At 37.4% G+C, this 18,675-nt stretch overlaps 2 protein-coding genes across 2 annotated transcripts in view; one reads left to right on the top strand and one right to left on the bottom strand.

Annotated features, from left to right (window-relative positions):
• Window positions 1-10,627, top strand: part of LOC107550793 (myosin-10-like) — a 35,481-nt gene extending 24,854 nt beyond the window's left edge. The window contains exons 25-39 of the mRNA XM_016232170.1: window positions 87-293; window positions 2,525-2,629; window positions 2,902-3,054; window positions 3,141-3,389; window positions 4,137-4,349; window positions 4,461-4,673; window positions 4,805-4,966; window positions 5,239-5,367; window positions 5,458-5,546; window positions 5,727-5,850; window positions 5,936-6,144; window positions 6,947-7,055; window positions 7,915-8,087; window positions 8,709-8,735; window positions 9,496-10,627. Coding sequence (XP_016087656.1) covers window positions 87-293; window positions 2,525-2,629; window positions 2,902-3,054; window positions 3,141-3,389; window positions 4,137-4,349; window positions 4,461-4,673; window positions 4,805-4,966; window positions 5,239-5,367; window positions 5,458-5,546; window positions 5,727-5,850; window positions 5,936-6,144; window positions 6,947-7,055; window positions 7,915-8,087; window positions 8,709-8,735; window positions 9,496-9,685 — 2,352 coding nt within the window. The 3' untranslated portion in view covers window positions 9,686-10,627. The remainder of the gene's footprint in view (window positions 1-86; window positions 294-2,524; window positions 2,630-2,901; window positions 3,055-3,140; window positions 3,390-4,136; window positions 4,350-4,460; window positions 4,674-4,804; window positions 4,967-5,238; window positions 5,368-5,457; window positions 5,547-5,726; window positions 5,851-5,935; window positions 6,145-6,946; window positions 7,056-7,914; window positions 8,088-8,708; window positions 8,736-9,495) is intronic.
• A 3,547-nt stretch (window positions 10,628-14,174) lies between these two features.
• LOC107550792 (uncharacterized) lies at window positions 14,175-16,758 on the bottom strand. The gene is made up of 3 exons (XM_016232169.1): window positions 16,571-16,758; window positions 15,672-15,814; window positions 14,175-15,586 (listed from the first exon to the last, which is right to left on the bottom strand). The coding sequence occupies exons 1-3, from the start codon at window positions 16,756-16,758 to the stop codon at window positions 14,175-14,177; spliced, it is 1,743 nt and encodes a 580-aa protein (XP_016087655.1).
• Between the last annotated feature and the right edge of the window lie 1,917 nt (window positions 16,759-18,675).

Here is an 18,675-nt window from a genome sequence, read left to right as displayed (position 1 = left end):
AAACATGTTTACAAGCTGTTGTTACACTGGGAAGTCAGGTATGTTTTCGTAAGTTGCCAATCTTTGATGTGCGTGTATGTTCACAGTCTCGTCAGTCTCTGGAGAAGACAAAGGCCATTCTGGAGGAGGAGCGCATGAACCTGAGTGCTGAGCTGAAGACTTTACAGGGAGGGAAGATGGAGAGCGAGAGGGGTAGAAAGCGAGCAGAGGGACAGTTACAGGAACTCAACGCACGCCTTGCACAGGCTGAGAGAGAAAGAGAGGAGCGAGAGGAACGACTCGGTAAACTCCAGGTAAAAATGGGGAAAAGAGAGGAAATAGGCTTAATTGGAAGCATTTTGCTTTTCGACTAAGGCCACTACTTTCACAGTGTGTACCCAAGCCTGTTTTGCAAGCAGTTCAATATTTTGGTTTATGGAGGGGAAAAAAACGGTTTTCCAAAATGTAGTGGGCACCAGGGAACAGCACCCAAGTCTACCTGATAAGATGTACAATTCATGTAAACTCAGGTTGTTTAGTTCAGTTCGGTTCCAAATTTGTGTTTTTAGGCCAATTTTCATGTGTGAAATCCAGTTTCAATGAGATTCTATGTTTCAATAAGATTCTATTGGGAGTTTCCCATGAGGGCAAAAGATATCCCCTTGCAGATTTTGCAGTGGGTTCAAGTTGGTTAAGTGAATTAGCTGCTGTAGGGTTTTTCAGCTCTAAAAAGGGAAATATTTATGACTAATTATAACTGGTTATGATTAATAATAAATATTTCGATTATATCTTCGAATTAACTGTAGCAGAATCAATATTACAATTATTTGATCTGTCTGTCCACCGAGCAGACAATATAATCATTTATCAATTCAAGGAACTTATTTTCCTGGCCAAGGAAGAATAAACTGTCCTTCTTTGTGCAGTGCTAGCAGTAATTTAGCAAAATGTAGCAAGGGTTCACACATGCATTGACTTCGAATTGTGAGCAGCAAACAGAGACAATCCGTTGTGAATATAAGGGATTTAATAAATGAAACTATATCTAACATATAACTAAGCAAAACACTTCTATATACACAGAATTAAACAAAGTAAGGAAAAGAGAGAGAATAGAAAAAGAATGGCAGTATTTCACATCACTTAACCACAACCTCTGAAAAATCATCAAAGAATCCAAAAATCACCTTAAAAGGGACTGAAATTTAAACACGCATCTGAATAATTTCAAGCGGTTACTTGCATTGGTTTCGATTGCTGAAAAAGAGTCCGGATGCGGTAGATAACGGAGGTCTTTTGATGAGTTCGTGAGGAGTCAGCTGGAAGTTTTTACTTCTGGTTCTTCTGAAGGAAAAGTCCACAGCGACTAACGTTACTTGAAAGTAAAAACTGCCGGAAAATAAAACTCAAGAGGAAGATCTTGAGAGTCTTGGAAAGGTGTTGTCTCAAACGAAGAGGGTTTCTGAGCAAAGATTATTTCGGGCTAATCACTTTTGAGGGTTCCTATGCACACCCCCCTTTTGGGTGGAATGGCCAATCAGAGGCATGAATTTTTGAGCGGGAGAAGTTTCCTTTGTTTCCCTTCTATGGCACATTTGCATGTTTTATGGCCGGTCTGGAATTTCTGTAGTTTTAACCCAAAATATAGTACAAATCGTATGATGTGTTTCACAATCACATAGTGTACATCATTGTTTGAGGAATAAAGTCCAGATAATATTGATACCAAGAAAGAAACATTTAGAATATATTGAACCAGAGATACATCCATACACCTGAATATCAGTGTTTAGGGCTTTAACTAATACAAATAATGAGTGGTAACTCAGCTAATCTAATAGGGACACATACAAACAACACATGCAATATACCAGATATATTTGTAGAGTATAATAGAGTAACGGTTTTTATGTGTGTGTGTGTTTGTGTGTGTGTGTGTTAGTTTGCTTGGTCAGCCAGGCCCATCGTTGCCCGGCATCGGGGGTCATTTACGTCTCTTTGGAATGTGTTTGAAACTCCAAATGAGGCGAGGGTGGTGAAACTGGTTAGCATCTCCCTGATGGGGGGGGGGGGCATTTGACATTTAGCACCCATATAAGTGTAACGTCTGTGACCAGGATTGTAATTTATATGCAAATGTCAACAGCTGAAAGGGTCTCTTAAGCCATAAAACCCAAAGATCATGCATGATTCTACGCAGACGCTACACTGCACTGATCAAAAGAAAGCTGCTTGGTTTGAATGTGAGTTCTGTATAAGCTATGCTTCATACAGTACATTGCTACACTATTGAAAGTAGACAATGACAATACAGTAGAGCTTTTTTGCCCATGATATTTAACAGACACCCTTTCCTCTCTGGAAAATCTAGTTTAAGCTGGTAGCTGTTTTGGTACATGGTAGCTGGTTTCTAGTTGGTCCAAACTGGTCATTAGCTGATCCAAGCTGTTAATTTGCTGGTTGACCAACCATGATGTTACAAATGAACCAATGAATCAAACCAGTTTTAAAACATCCTAACTTTGAAATATTTCCCTCTCAGTCGGAGCTTGAGTCTCTCTCCAGTTCCCTATCCTCATCTGAGTCCAAATCTCACCGCCTGAGTAAGGACGTCAGCAGTCTGGAGAGCCAACTACACGATGTGCAGGTAACGAATGTGTGTGTTTGCTAGTGTGTATGTGTTTTAATTTGCTCTTTTCCACTACATATTAATAGGCTCATGGGGCTTAACTGAACTGCTTTTGAAGAAACCCTTTTGAAATGGATGAATAGGAAATGAAATCTGCCAGAGTTTCTCTGCACAGTCTGATTGTTTTTCTATTTTAAAGCAGATCTTAGGAGAATGTGTTGTCTCTGAGACTGTGAATGTGATGGCCTCTTAAGCATGCTTTGTATGTGTGTGTGTGTGCTACGTTTTAGGAGCTACTGCAGGAAGAGACACGGCAGAAGTTGGCGCTGGGCTCACGTGTACGTGCTTTAGAGGAAGAAAAAGCTGGATTGATGGAGAGGCTAGAGGAGGAGGAGGAGAAGACCAGAGAACTTACACGCCAGATTCAGAACTATACACAACAGGTACACATCCATTTTTTCACCCAAGAAAAAACCTGTTGTTGTATCTTTACTCTGTTTTATGATATTATGTTTATGTGTCCATGCAGCTGTCTGATCTAAAAAGGCAGACAGAGGAAATGAATTCAGCGGTGGAGGCCGGGGAGGAGGCCAGGAGGAAGATGCAGAGAGAGCTGGAGAACGCCATACAGAGAGAGAGAGCAAAAGAAGAAGAGAAAGAACGCATCGAGAGACAGAAAGAACGGCTGAGAGAAGAGATAGAGGACATGACCATTGCTTTACAGAGAGAAAGACAGAACTGCACTGCTCTGGAGAAGCGGCAGAAGAAATTTGATCAGGTACAATAGGAAACACAGAGAGGGAGGGCGGGATGGATGGAAGGGTGGATTGACCGGATGAATGAATCGACTGACTGGTGGATTGAAGGGATGTATGAATGGGTGGATGGTTTGACTGGTTGAATGGATGCATGAAGAGATGGATGGAATGATGAATGGATTGAGTAGTGGATGGATGGATGGATTAATTGATGGATTGACTAATGGATGGACGGAATGATGGAATGATTGGAGGATGGAAGGATGGATGGACAGACAGATAAATGGATAGATTGTGTGGTGGATGGATGGATCAACTGATGGGATGGTGGAGAGATGGATGGATGGATGGATTGAGTGGTGGATGGATGGATGGATGGATCAACTGATGGGATGGTGGAGAGATGGATTGGATGGATTGATGAATGGATGATGGATGGAGGGATGGATTGATTGGATGGATGAATGTTGAATTGACTGGAAGAATGAATGTATTGACTGGTGGATGGGTGGGTGAATTGAATGAATGGATGGATGATTTGACTGGATGAATGGATGCATGAACGGATTGACTTGGAAGGCTGGAGAGATGGATGGATTGACTGGTGGATGGAATGACGAATAGATGTATGCATGGATGGAAAAATGGTCTGGTTGATGATGGATAGATGGTTGGATTAATCGATGGATTGACTGTGGTAAAAAAAGTAAAAAACCTTGAAAATGAGAAGAGCAGCTATTCATCACCGTTTGATCTTTACCCTTCAGTGTTTGGCAGAGGAGAAAGCAGTTAGTGCCCGTCTACAGGAGGAACAGGACCGCGCAGAAGCAGAGAGTCGAGAGAAAGAGACGCGTTTCCTGTCTCTCTCTAGAGCCTTGCAGGAAGCAACAGAGCAGAGAGATGAGCTGGAGAGAACTAATAAGCAACTCCGCCTGGAGATGGAGCAGCTCGTCAATACCCAAGATGACGTGGGCAAAAATGTACAGCTTGCTTTTTACCAATGCACTTATATGATATTTATTAACATGTAATAACATAGTAATAACAAGAGCGTATCTTTATTTTTCTTTCTCTTTGTCACGCCTCCTCAGGTGCATGAGCTAGAACGTTCTCGACGGGCTTTAGAAACAGAAGCCCAGTCTATGAAAGAACAGACCCAGGAGCTGGAGGATGAGCTGGCAGAGGCGGAAAACGCTCGCCTCAGATTGGAAGTCACCCTTCAGGCTCTTAGAGCTCAGTTTGAGAGAGAGATCAGCACTAAGGAGGAGAAAGGGGAAGAAAAGAGGAGAGCACTCAACAAACAGGTAACTGCCTTCAGCAGAATGAAGAAGTGAAGATACAAGATAATATTTGAAGATGTCCAGGGCTAAAAAGAACTGATCTTGACCTCCTTTACTCTCTTGCTCTATATTTGTTTCTTCTATCACTTGTTCAGGTGCGAGAACTTGAAACAATGCTTGAGGAGGAGAAAACTCAGAGAGCTCAGGCTTTGACTATCAAGAAACAACTGGAAACAGAGCTGCAGGAGGCGGAGGCTCAGGTGGAAGCATCCAATCGAGGCAGAGAGGAAGCACTTAGACAGATGAAACGTCTCCAGGTTCGTCGATTCAATTAATCATTATATAAATCACAACACATTTATACAATTGTGTTGTTGAGAGTTGTGATTATAACTAGTTGCTTATCAGGAGTGACGTTTGGAATATTTATTGTAAACCAAAACTCAGTTATTTCAATACAAAGATCAGATTTCATTTAAATAAATTAAAGGAGCCGTATAAATTTGATAGATGAATCTGATTTGGCCTGCAGGCTGACAGCTGAAGAGCCCTTATGTGAATATTCATTGTGTTCCTGTGTGTTTTTCAGACTCAGATGAAGGAGCTTATTCGTGAGCTTGATGAGACCAAGTTAGCTCGAGACGAGATTGTCACCCAGTCAAAGGACAGCGAGAAACGGCTGCAGACGCTGGAAGCAGAACTATTACAGCTGACAGAGGTGTGTTACTCTGCCTGTGTAACCCAGAAGATATTTTAACTCTGTGCGTCTCTCTAATATATTTTTTTTCTTATTTTGACATTTTCTCAGGAGCTGGCCGTTTCTGAGAGGCAGCGGAGACAGGCCCAACAGGAGAGAGATGAGCTTGCAGATGAAATCGTCAACAGTACAACTGGAAAGTCAGTATATGTGCTTGTGTTGAGGTCCAGTGATTAAATTAAAATGACCCCTTTTTACTTTCTTAATACGTGTTCCTTGTCTTATTGTGCACAATTCATAGGTCCACATTATTGAACACCAGGCCTGTTTATTAAAAAAATAAATAGGACTCATGTTGTGAAACTTTGTTTCCCCTGCAGATCTGCACTGTTGGAAGAGAAGCGGCGTCTTGAGGCCAGAATCACTCAGCTGGAGGAAGAGTTGGAGGAGGAACAATGTAACGCTGAACTACTAGCCGAGAGGCAGAGGAAGAGCATTTTACAGGTACACAAAGAAACACACAAACACGCACTATACTATCAGAAAAACAAACAGAGACAGAGCCCCTCTCTCCATCTGTTTCTGTTAGGTTGAGACACTTACAGTCCAGTTATCTGGAGAGAGGACGCTGGCGCAGAAGAGCGAGAGCGCACGGGAGACTCTGGAGAGGCAGAATAAAGAGCTGAAAACTCGTCTCAATGAGATGGAGGGGGCCGTGAAGGGGAAACATCGCCTCAGTGTCGTCGCCCTGGAGGCCAAGATCGAATCTGTGGAGGAACAACTGGAGCAGGAGAGACAGTAAGAAAACAGTTGGGGACAGATGTCTTTCCAAACCTGTTTGGTTTCTTATTCTAGCCAAGTCAAATGAAGTCACATTTATTATTATAGCATTTCATACAATGCAGATTGCTTCAAAGCAGCTTCACATTAATAAACAGGAAAATAAGTGTTAATGTTGTAAGATTTGTCAGTTGATCAATTTTAACTGTAAAGCAGCTCTACAGAAGATAATAGTGTCAGTATTCAGCTCAAGTAGGTTCAGTGTTGATTTAGTTCAGTTCAATAACAGTGATGATGTTGCAAAGTTAGTGTCATTATTCAGCTCAATTTAGTTCAAATGACGTTCTCATCCAATACTGTCAGTACAGTTAAATTAGTAATTTTATTGAATATGAATTGTCTTTTAAACCCCTTATTATTATATAAAAAAAAGAGAGAGAGAAGTTTAGCAGAATGTCAGAACTGCTCTTTTACTTACAATTCAAGTGAATGGGGACCAGGCATTACCAAGACCTGCCAAGGACAAAAAAATATATCATTAAAGTGGCCTATACGACTTACGTGTGATATTTCATGTGCTTGGAAGCCATTTGATAGATTTATGTGACAAACAAACGAAAATTATTCACTAAAAATCAAGCTTGTTAGCCGTGGTTACTATTAAATTTCATTGCATTTGCAAGAGCATACCGTTTTTGAAAAAGCGAGAACATTTTAAGAAGAATTGAAATTCTTCTTTTAAGGATCTAAATTTACTCTGAAGGTCAAACCAGTAATGTGACTGTTTTTTGCATCCTCTCTCCCTTTTCTCCCTTCCTAGGGAGCGAGCCATAGCCAGTAAGCTGATGAGGAAAACAGAGAAGAAACTCAAAGAAGTTCTGATACAGGTGGAAGATGAAAGGAGACATGCGGATCAGTATAGAGAACAGGTACTGCTCAAAAACCTCATCAGTGCCTCAGACTGGTGAACTGGGAAGGATTTCATGTGGTCTGCTTAACGGACTTAATAAAATCTATCAAATATAATCAATAAAATATGTATCAATATATGTTTTATTTATTTGAAAGATTTATTTTTGGCGTTTTATGCCTTTTATTTAGATAGGACAGTAGGTCAACAGGAAGCAAAGTGGGTCAGAGAGAGAGGGGGGTGGGATCGGTAAAGGTCCACGAGCCGGGACTCGAACTCGGGACGCCCGAAGCACAAAGGCGCTACATGTCGGCATGCTGCCCACGAGGCCATTGGCACCGACATGTTTTATTTATTTAAACAAAATTGTATTGGTAAAGGACATAGGCTAAGCATCATTTTTACACTACTTGTTACATTAAACAGATTGTTTCTATTTTTCTGTACATTTTCTTCTTAGACTTTCAATAAAACAATCTCCATAAAACATTTCAATAAAGAGTAAACTTTCAGCCGAATCAGTCAGCTTGAGATAAATCACATTAAAACAGTCAATTCAACAGTCCAGAATGATTAGGAAATTAACTGGCAATGTTAGGAAAAATAGTGTGTAGCTTGAGGGAATGAATGAACTCTTCCCACAAAGCATTGCTAATGATCAATTCAGTCTGTTTTTCTTATTTTTAATGCATTTTCTTATCATAAAATTTAATTTTTTTATGCAAAACAGCTTAGATTACATAACATAGGTAGCTAATGCTACCTTGCCAGCTTTCATTAACCTATGAAAACTCATCACAAGATTTGCAGGATGCATAGGGTTATGGGTAGTGTAAAACACATGGAAATGAACGATTCTAAAATCTCTCTTTTTTTAGTTGGATAAGTCTATGGGGCGTCTCCGTCAGCTGAAGAGGCAGTTAGAGGAGGTGGAGGAAGAGAACTCTCGCTCCAACGCTCAGCGCAGGAAACTACAGCGAGAGCTGGAGGAAATGAGCGACAGCATGCAGAGCATGAACCGCGAGCTCAACACTCTCCGCTCCCAACTCAGGTAAAGATTAGGATGGTTATGAGGGTGCTAGTTTATGTGTAAAATTCAAAAAGAGCACCCCTGACCATGACAAGTGAGTCACTTGGTTTTCTGATATGCTCAGTCCAAAATCCCGTTGCTGAATCTTGTATGGTATTCTAAAAAATGTTCTGCATGCGGTAACATCTAAATAAATAGTTTTTATTGAAGTCAAAAGTATTATTTTAATATGACTGAATCAATCTGTATTGAACTAGGTTGTACCAATAATATTTTTTAACCAAGAAAAAAAACACCATTCATTTTTAAGGCTTAGATTGGGTAGAAATAACCCTTGAGGTAGCAATGTACATACATCCACTATTTAAAGTCTGTATCAAATGTCTCCTCTAATTGGCTGTGACTGTTACATTTTGTAGCAGTTTGCATTCAGTGTGAACAGAAAAATTACTTGTCACTGGAAACTTGCCACATTTCATGGTTAAGAGAGTAAAAGATCCAGTCATTCTGTTATTCATACAAAAATATATTTGCATGTCATCAAACCATTTCTTCACTGTATGTGCATGTTTCATTCACTCATTGACTCATCTGATTGTGTGTCCATCCGTATTTGTGTGTCTGTCTCCTCCGCCCACTCAGCGTCACAGAACGGCAGAAGTCAGAACAGTAGGTTTTCATGTGTGAACATTGTGTGCGTTATGTTCCTCTTTGAGAATTATCCTTTCTCCTCTTGCTTCTGGTGGTGTGTAGAGGCGCCCTGTTGAGATTGTAGAGGGGTGTAGAGGTGCCCTTTTTTAGTCCTAGATGTAGTTTACATTGAATTGTGGGTCGCTTCCTGTTTATAGATGGTGATGAATCACAGATTCTGTCTTACACCAATCATGGAGTTTTTTCCTCTTTCTTTCTTCCAGTTCATAAACAGTGACCCCAAAAATTATTTGGTCACAATTCAAAATGTTTGACTATCTTTGTACTAGGTAACAAAATATCAAAACAAGGTGTTTTGTTTTTTATTTTGTTTATATAGGACAAAACCTGTTAAATCAAAACATTTGACAAAAAGTTATTAAACTATTCTGGCGTATGTTTTGTTTTGTCTTGTTTATAGGACAACGTTTTAAAGCAAAACATGACAAAAAAGCACTGTATTTTGGCTTGTGCTTTGTTTACTGGACAAAACATTTTTAAAGCAAACCATTTGACCGAAAAGTTATTACACTGTACAAAATATATTGCCAAATAACTTCTGTTCTAAATTAACTGCTTTGTGCGAAAATATCTAGAAAAGCAAGTCTCTTTTTTTTTTGCAGATTGCTTTGATATTTTGTGTCTAATGTGTAAATAATGTTTTGGGGAGACTGTATATGTATATTATATTTTGTGCATGAATTGCAGTTTATTCTCTATGTCTGTGGCTCTGTCTCAGGAGAGCTCCGCTCCCTATCTCCATGCGTGCTGGCCGCAGGGCTCTGGTGGATGACCTTTCTCAGGAGAACTCTGATTCTGAGGATCCAGGTACTTCTCCCACCCCGTCCAGCGGCCCGCCGGGTACCCCCACACCCTCAGACAACACCCTGGGGCCCCCTCCTCCCTACAGCCTTACAGAGGCTGAATAAGAAGGGGAGAGTGTGACAGATGGACAGTTTTACTGGTTTTACTCACATAGCTTTTGCAATCGTACACATAATAGAACATCTGTGCAGACACGCATAACTTGAACCTAGTTAATGTGATTTATTGATTTTTAAATGAACAGATGATTTAGCATGCAAGATGGAGAAAGTTTGATGCAGTACTCTTTTAGAACTATTTAAACCAAGCAAGCAGTTAGTAAAGACTGCAGTTTTTAAGTTAAAGGGGAGAAAAGAAAACTACATTTCTCAGCATTCCTCGGGAAATGTAAGTACTGTATATCGGTGCAGTATATCAGGCTTGTTGTGGCAAAATTATGATGGCCATCTCAAGCTCTCTCTCAATCATTCAAAAGCCATGTGTTTAGGAGAAATTTGCGTGTTGATGGCAATCAAAGGCCATCGGGTATTGCACAGATGATCGAAGATCAGGCAAAAATGCATCATCTGTGCTTGCACAAGCCATCAAACCCTCAAAGCACTGAGAAACTTTCTCTCTCTCACTCCTAAAATAATGTTATGTTTTAAGAAATCGAGAATTGAACAAGTACAAGGATGTATCTTTGGTATTTTAGAATATTTCTGTGTTTAAATTTTAAAAGTGATAGCTCTACTTCAGATACATAGGTAAATGACAATGCTTTTTGTTATACATAATTAGGCAGAGATGATGATTATGGAAGCCCATTTCCACCCCAGTAAAGAAAAAAAAGGTAATTGCAGCTTAATATGTCACTATTATAATTTTGATTCTCATAATTGTGACTTTACATCTCACAATTTGACTATATATCACAATCTCACAACTGCAACTTTCGTTCTCAATATTGTGACTGTATATCTCGCAATTGCAAGCTTTTTTCTCTCAATCGCGACTTTATAACTCACAATATGATCTTGTATCTCAAAATGTGACTTCATATCTCACAGTGTGACTTTATATCTCGCAATTGCGAGTATGTTTCTGCTAATTGTGACTTTATACTGTATCTCTCAGTGTGACTTTATATCCTTCAATTTCAATTTTCTTTTGAAATATTTTGACTTTACATCTCGCGAACATGTTTGTTTTTCACAATTGCGGATTTATAACTCACATTGTGGTCTTATATCTCAAAATGTGTCTATATCTCACAGTGTGACTTTATATCTCGCAATTACGACCTTACGCCTCGCAGTTGCGAGTTTGTTTCCACTAATTTGACTTTGTAACTCACAGTTTGACGTTATGTCAATATGTGACTTTCTACCGTACATTATGACTTTATATCTCACAGTGTGATTTTAAACTTTATCTCACAGTTATCTTTTTTATTTTTTACTGTGAGGTAAAAAGGGGCTTCCATAGATGACAATTTACATGCGCAAAGCTATGATTGTATAAAACAAAGACAGAAACGTGAGAAAGAGAAAAATGCTTTTCTATTAAATTAATATACTACAAATTTGAGCCGTCCACTATAGCTTTTACATCTTAGCCATAACCTGTCCATAAGAAAAAATGGCGATACAGGAAAAAAAAAAAACTTAAAGGTCAAACAAATACTGGACTTACAGCAGAAAACTAAAGAAAAGCAGCCAAAGCGGACAGATTTCACCTCCATGTAGATTTAACAGTAACAGTTCTTAGATATTTGAAATAAACCGGCTGTGATCTCATTCAAACTTTTAACTCCCTATTAAGTTCAGGGTATCTGTGCTGCAGATCAGACCCTCTTAGATACTGTGCGTAAGTTGTTAGGTAGCTCTAAAGGGACGCTTTTGTTGGTAGTGAGGTAGTTAGGATTTCTTAATTTATGTCTTAACACATCGGCTCCAGTTTCAGACTACTGACTTGTTGTAATTTTTATCAAGTAAGAGAATTCCAGTATGCAATCTATTTATTTTGTTTTGTATTGATTGTTTGTCTGCAGATAGACATGTCATGGTTGTTGTATAGTTTGCCATTTTAAGTGAAAACAAGGCGAAATGAAAGAGATTTGGAGGGTAAGGATGGGTTTACACTTAGCAGGGTATCAGTCAGTAACACTGGACAGAATAATAAAAAAAAGATTTTCATTAAATAAGCTGCAGTGGACCTCAAAGAATATAACACATCAAACACAAATAACACATCCGTGAATGCGTTTGAGACAGTTTTGTCTATGAGCAAGAGTGAGAAGTCTGTTATCAGGATTTCTGAGAGTTTCTATGACATGGTGTGAACTTGGAAGATATGAATATATAATATCTTGCCTGTTTATCCCAGGGGTTGAAGGCTGCTAGTTATTACTTATCTCATTATAGCATTGCAACTTTTTTTTTAATCAAAAGGACATATTGTATTTTTTGTTTGTTTGTTCATTTTTTAATATGGTAAATAATTATAGATCAAAGTGTTTGTTACACACAATCTGGGGCATATGGGTGACTAAAGGGACATTATTCCAGCTGTATGCATGTCAACAGTGCCTGTAGTATACAAAACTGATTGAAAATCAATGAACTAATAAGAACGAGGTCTGGAATTTGATAAGTAAATTGCAATATTAGGTCTCCCTGAACAGCAATCTGACTCACACATAATTCTCACAGATACTTTTTTAGATTACAGTTGTTGATTGGTTCCGAGATGTTTATTTTAATTGATGAATCCATGACAAATGAAAGTTTCCTTAGCCTTCGGTGTATGTATGTCTCTAATATTTTCATTCATAGATATTGTATGGTGATGAGCATTTTGATACGCTGCTCCTGGCTTACACACGCAAGTTTTTTAAGTGTTAAAACTGTGAATAATAATTGTTTGTCACCATGAAGTATTAGAATGTATTTAAGATCTGCTAAGCCTGTGAAATTACAAATTGATTCTCTGATGCACTGAAGGGTTTATTACACTGTTATTACCGCAGTAATTACCACCTGTGTGGTCAGTATCTGTCCTGTAACTCGGAAAGCAGGGTTTTCATATTAGGTCATCGCTGTATGTCAAATGTCTGTAATAGGTTATATTGATCAGATTTTGATACTTGTATTGTTTTATTTGCCCCAATAATGATTCATTTTAAAATGTAGTCTGTTTTTAAATTCTGGCCTCTAGAATCAAGATGGATTTGTATTCAGTTGTGAACTGTTGACTGAAAGGGAGGAAACCATGCTTGTTAAAAACAACAGGATGGAATCGCAAACACAAGCCAAAAGACTCAAGCCTTGTACAGATTGTTTTTATTCTGCTTATTTGTCCATTTTAGAACATGTTCCTAAATTGCATCTTCCTATAATGTGACTCAGTATTGCTGCTAAAAATGTGGTTTGTCACTGACAAATGTCATTTAAATTGATTTGTACATTTAGCAGACAGATTTGCAGAGCTGTTCAAACTCAATTAAATTAAATTCTAGTTCAAAAACCAGTATTTCTCTGAATCCTAACCTCTAGTTTAATAAATGAGCCTTGTTATACTGAACCTGCGCTTTATAATGCAGCTTTGAACTAGTGTGAGATGAGTGGACAATAGCAGAGAATATGTATGAAAAGAAATTAAAACTCCAGCGGAGATACATGTTTGTATCTGAAGTGTTTCTGAAGAGGACTGTGTGCTTTTTTTGCATCTGTGGAACTTGAATTTTTCACCATATTGTTTCTTTGATCTTTTGCTTTATTTTGCTATAATGATAAAATGAGACTGGGGTGAATTTTAATATACCATTGGTTTTGAAAGCAGTGTGGTTTATTTTCACACTAACACACTATCAGCGATTCACCATCGGCATAGTAAATATGGAGTAAGTGCCAGTTAAAAATACAATGAAGGAATGACATACACTTAAAAATAGAATGAATTATCAATTTATTATCCAAAAATAGAAATCACAGTTGAATTTGACAAATTATTAGACATTTAAAATGGTTTTACAGTATGCTAAGTTTAAAAACGTTGTTATATTTAACAATAAACAAAATAATAAACTAATAGTAAATTAATAAATAAATGAATACGTTTTTTAAATTTACAAATAAATAGATATTTAAAACTTTATTTTACATTTAAAAGCATAATTAATTATAATAAAAAAATAAATCACTTTAAATTGATAAATAAATACACATTTCAAATGTAAAAGTTTAATTCATGTTCATAATGTAACTTAAATGCACACATACAATTTGCATGCATTAATAACTTTTAAAGCACTTGTTAAGCAAACGTTTTAGCCTGTCCAAAATGGCCAGTCCATCACAGGGCTCTATAAATACAATAAAAAATTGTAAACATTTGAAAAGTAAATTGATCCCTTTATATAACAGATTTTTTTTGTATTATAATGTTACAATACTCATACAGTTTTGTTACAGAAAAGATTACATTTTTCACACTACAGACAAGAACATTTCACAGAAATGATCATGAAGTCACAAAAGTGTAATAATCAGACAACCCCAAGTACAATCAAATGAATGAATACAGTTCATACCATTGCTGTCCAGTGACTGATCAATACTTTCCAAATGTATTATTCATGCTATTTACCTCTTCCTCTGCCACAATGTTACTGAACAACCAATCATCATCTAGAGGCGGAGTTGGAATTGGAGTGGGGTGGAGCTTACGTAATGTCGCAGGGAAAGATCTAGCCACGCCCTCAAAGTTGTAACTACTCTGATTGCCTCTGAATTGCGAGTAAAAACACGACTCTTCTTTATGATAACAAAAGCCTTCGAGGCAGCACATTATCGGGCATTGGGGGCCTGGTAAAGTCTGGCAGAGATTCTCAACCTGTACAATATTTCTTATATCAGTGTCTTGCATCATAATCTGATCGGTTACTGGACTTGTAAAGTTCTTGTATGAGCTTTTTAGAGGTTGTTGTTCCCAGTTGTCATAAAGAATCCTTTTGGATTGCTCCAACTGACTCTTAAATCCTGGGAAGATGTGGTGGCTTGAAATATTACCATCCATGACATAAAAATCTGTATCTGAGTAACCATCCTCTTTCCCATTCATCTTCATCCAAGGTTCAACCTGACCAAAACAGTCTTCTAGAAGGGTATTGTGGTTCATAGTAAAGTTTACTTGATCATGATGGAAACTACGTCTATGTGGCTCTTGACTGCAGAGAACATTAGCAAAAAATTCATGACCGGTTTGGTCCAAATTGGACATGGAGTTGCTGGTCCCACCATCAGAACCTGTTAGGTTCTCTAGGTCTGAATCCGTAGAGCTTGGAAACACACATGTTTCCTGTAAACATCGTCCATCCTCTTCACTGTGACCCATCCACTCATTACATTTAAGATCATCATTATGGGTAAGTAGATCTCTATGATTACTAGAACAATCTAGAAAGTCAAGGTCATCCACCATATCCATCTGGAGACTCTCTACGATGTTGGCATCTTGCGTTTGGACACAGTGCTCGGCATCTATGAGCATCTGAACCTCCAAATCGCATGAATCCAAAGACAATAGTGAAATCACCGGAGAAGGGGGTGACAGGTCTGGAACATCAACCTCTGTGTGGAGCAACTTCATGTCAGAGCATTTGGTGAGACGTGGTTTCGAATATGTTCTTGTTCTTTCAATGGATCCAAACCAGGAGGACATGCTGTCCTCTAGAAGACTGTTGGTCATTTGTGTCAAGCTTTCTAAATCGGTAGATGCTGGTTGTCTTTCCAAGCTGAAGCCGGTGTCCTTCTCCATTGAGGTTCCAGGGTTGTTTTTCAAAGCTTTGCAGTCTTTCTCAGTTCTGGGATTTGCTCCTATACGATTGGAGAGCTTGCACTGTGAGAAACTTTTATCAGCCACATGGGTCTCCAAAAGACTGTCCAATGTCCAGAGGTCACACACATCCTCTTGTTGTTCAGGAAGTGCTTCGGTTTTGTCAGCATTTATAAAAGTTTCAACAGCTTAGAAAACAGAACAAGGAGTCATCAAACTTGTACCAATTCAGAACAAACAGGTTTTGTAAAAAAAATAAGTAATGTCTTGTACCTTTTTTTGATAGTTTGGGTGACTGGTCTGTGACTTCTGTTACAATGTGAGATATTCTGGGTGTCAGATCATTTGAGGGTTTATCCGTTGAAAATAAAGCAGATGCCAGCTGAGGGTTTGCTGCCTCTATTTCAGCAAATGTCCTGCGTAGAGTCAGAGGGAATAGTAATTCTAAAATATTTTTTTTTATAATTACACAATTATCAAAACATTATATATTTATAAAAATAACATTCTAAAAATATACAGTAGTGTTCAAAAGTTTGGGGTCAGTTAGTTTCAGCAAATGTCCTGCGTAGAGTCAGAGGGAATAGTAATTCTAAAATATATTTTTTTATAATTACACAATTATCAAAACATTATATATTTTTTAAAAATAACATTCTAAAAATATACAGTAGTGTTCAAAAGTTTGGGGTCAGTTAGTTTTTTTTTTAAAGAAATTAATAGTGTTGTTCAGCAAGGCCACATACAATTGATCAAAAATGGCAGTGAAGACATTTTTAAATATGCTGTTCTTTTTAGCCTTCTGTTTATCAAAGAATACTGAAAAAACTATTCAAATATTAAATAACTGTATTCAACATTGATAATAATAAGAAACATTTATTGAGCGCTAAATCTGCATATTAGAATTATTTCTGAAGCATCATGTGGCACTGAAGACTGGATTAATGGCTGCTGAAAATTCAGCTTTACCATCACAGGAATAAATTAAATTCTAAATTACATTAAAATAGAAAACAGTTATTTTACATTTTAACAGTATTTCACAATATTACTGTTTTACTGTATTTTTGATCAAATAAAACCAGCCTCAGTGAGCATAAGCTTAAAACATAATCCCCATACTGTTCCCAAACATTTGAACGGTAGTATATGAATATATACAGTATAACCTCTGTATCATGTTGTGCAGAAACCTGCGATGATTGACTTGTCGTTTTGATGGCTTGTTTTTACGTGGTCTTTGCAAAGTCCTCATCATGTGACCAGCTGCTGAAGTCACAAAAGTAAAAAGATCACGGCCCCATGGCACTCCAGACTCCAACCCCGGTTCAAAGGTCAAAGTACTGGATGGACGCATAGCTTTGGAAATACAATGAGGATAAAATATGAGCATGAGAGAAAGAGAGAGAGAGAGAGATAAAAGGAGATCATATTCAACATTCAACACAAAACTAAAGGAGCCGAGCTACTTCAACACTGCATTACAATAAGATTTAAATCTCTAAAACCTGATGGTAACCAAATGAAATCTTTCTATGTGAAAGCCCAGCTTACCTTCTGTTACTCAGTAAGAGTCCACTTTGAAACGAAATGCGCCAGAGAAGCAAATGGCTTTGCACAGGTCATGCACCCTGACAGACAGAGAGAATGAATGAATGACCGAGGGGAGGGTAGCATTTGGTTCATTGGTGATGCCACAGAATGAGCGATTCTTTGTCTGCATTGATAAAGGATGGCAAGACAGCACCATTAAAGAGGACAGAGAAGTGCAGCGAGATGAAAAGAGAAGCAATTACCTAGAAGTCAACTGGTTCGGGCCGTGTGCTCTCTTTAAGCATTGTCAAAAACAGTGCTTGTTATGTGTTAGCAAACACAGCGCACCAGTTAAGCGCTTAACGGCCCTTTAATTGATCTGTTTAATCTCTGATCCTCATTAACACATTCTCCTGTCTGAGAGCTCTACTGGTTGCCACAGACAAATTGCCTTCACATTTCAGACAAAATGTTGTTTTTACATATCTATGGGGGCGTTCAACATAATTGAACGAGGTCCAGAGGACAGGCAATATGACATGATTCAAAGCAGGAACATATTCATTTGAACTGTGCATGCTTAATTTATGACTCCAAAGAAAAGGAAATATTCTAAACCCACATATAGCATTTGAAATTAGATTATTTTTTTAAAGGGATAGTTCACTCAAAAATTAAAGAATTGATGCATGTCCACTGTTGGACAATTGTTAATAGACAATTAAACTAGTGTCAAATAACATTTCAAGTCCATGAAACATTTCTAAAATGGGACAGTTCAGCCCCAAAATGAAAATTTTGTCATCATTTAGTCACCATCTTGCTATTTTAAACCTGGTTAAGAGTCTTTATTTCACCTGTGGAACATATCTTTTTTTTTTTCATGAGAATGACACCACAGTGTGTTTTTAACCACATCTGAAATGATGGATCATGTAGCATTCATTTATACACACAATTAAACAATGTTTTCACATCTGCATAATTTGACAAATTTACAGCTTTATTCATAATAGCATATATTACTATTATATTCATTACCTTGATTTTCCTGTTTCCTTCACACAAAATACCTTCATAATGAAAAAAAGAAGAAAAGGTCACAAAGGTAATTCTGTGAATTTTAATAAAGACCTAGAACATAAAAGTTTAAGAAATACCAAGATCAGTGTTATTTTAGTATAATTTATATACTACTATATTTATTCACATTTTTGAATTAGTTTTTATTTTTGTATTTTAAGTTTTCATTTAAATGTAAGTCATTTTTTAAAGTTTTTTTTGTCATTTTTATGCTCAGTATTTCTATTTAGCTTTAATAAAAAAAAATTAAGTTATAGTTATTTTAGTACTTTAGCTTAAACATATTTTACTTCAGTTAGTTGACAAGGCAGCATTTCTAATTTTCATGTAAATTTTTCATTTTATATTATATTTTTTCCTCTAATGCATATATATTATTTCTGCTTTATTTGAAATAATAAACAATTTTCAGTAGTTTTAGTTTACAATACCCAGATGTTAAATTGGTAATAGCATCTTGTTTAAATTTATTGTAGTTATATTAATCATTCAGCCCTATGGTAACATTTGCAGTGGGCTGTGGAGATTCTTCACTATATACAGTACAACTACACACACGTGCCTACTGTCACTGCAGCTCACGTTCTCTCTCAGTTTTGAAGAACCTCAGCATTCAGCCTGGTGTTAAAATGTTCTTCTCTCCAGTTTAACATCGGTG

This window comes from Sinocyclocheilus grahami, unplaced genomic scaffold (genome assembly GCF_001515645.1).
Source record: "Sinocyclocheilus grahami isolate Dianchi unplaced genomic scaffold, SAMN03320097.WGS_v1.1 scaffold408.1, whole genome shotgun sequence".
NCBI lineage: Eukaryota > Metazoa > Chordata > Actinopteri > Cypriniformes > Cyprinidae > Sinocyclocheilus > Sinocyclocheilus grahami.
This window is presented reverse-complemented; position numbering and strand designations above follow the sequence as displayed.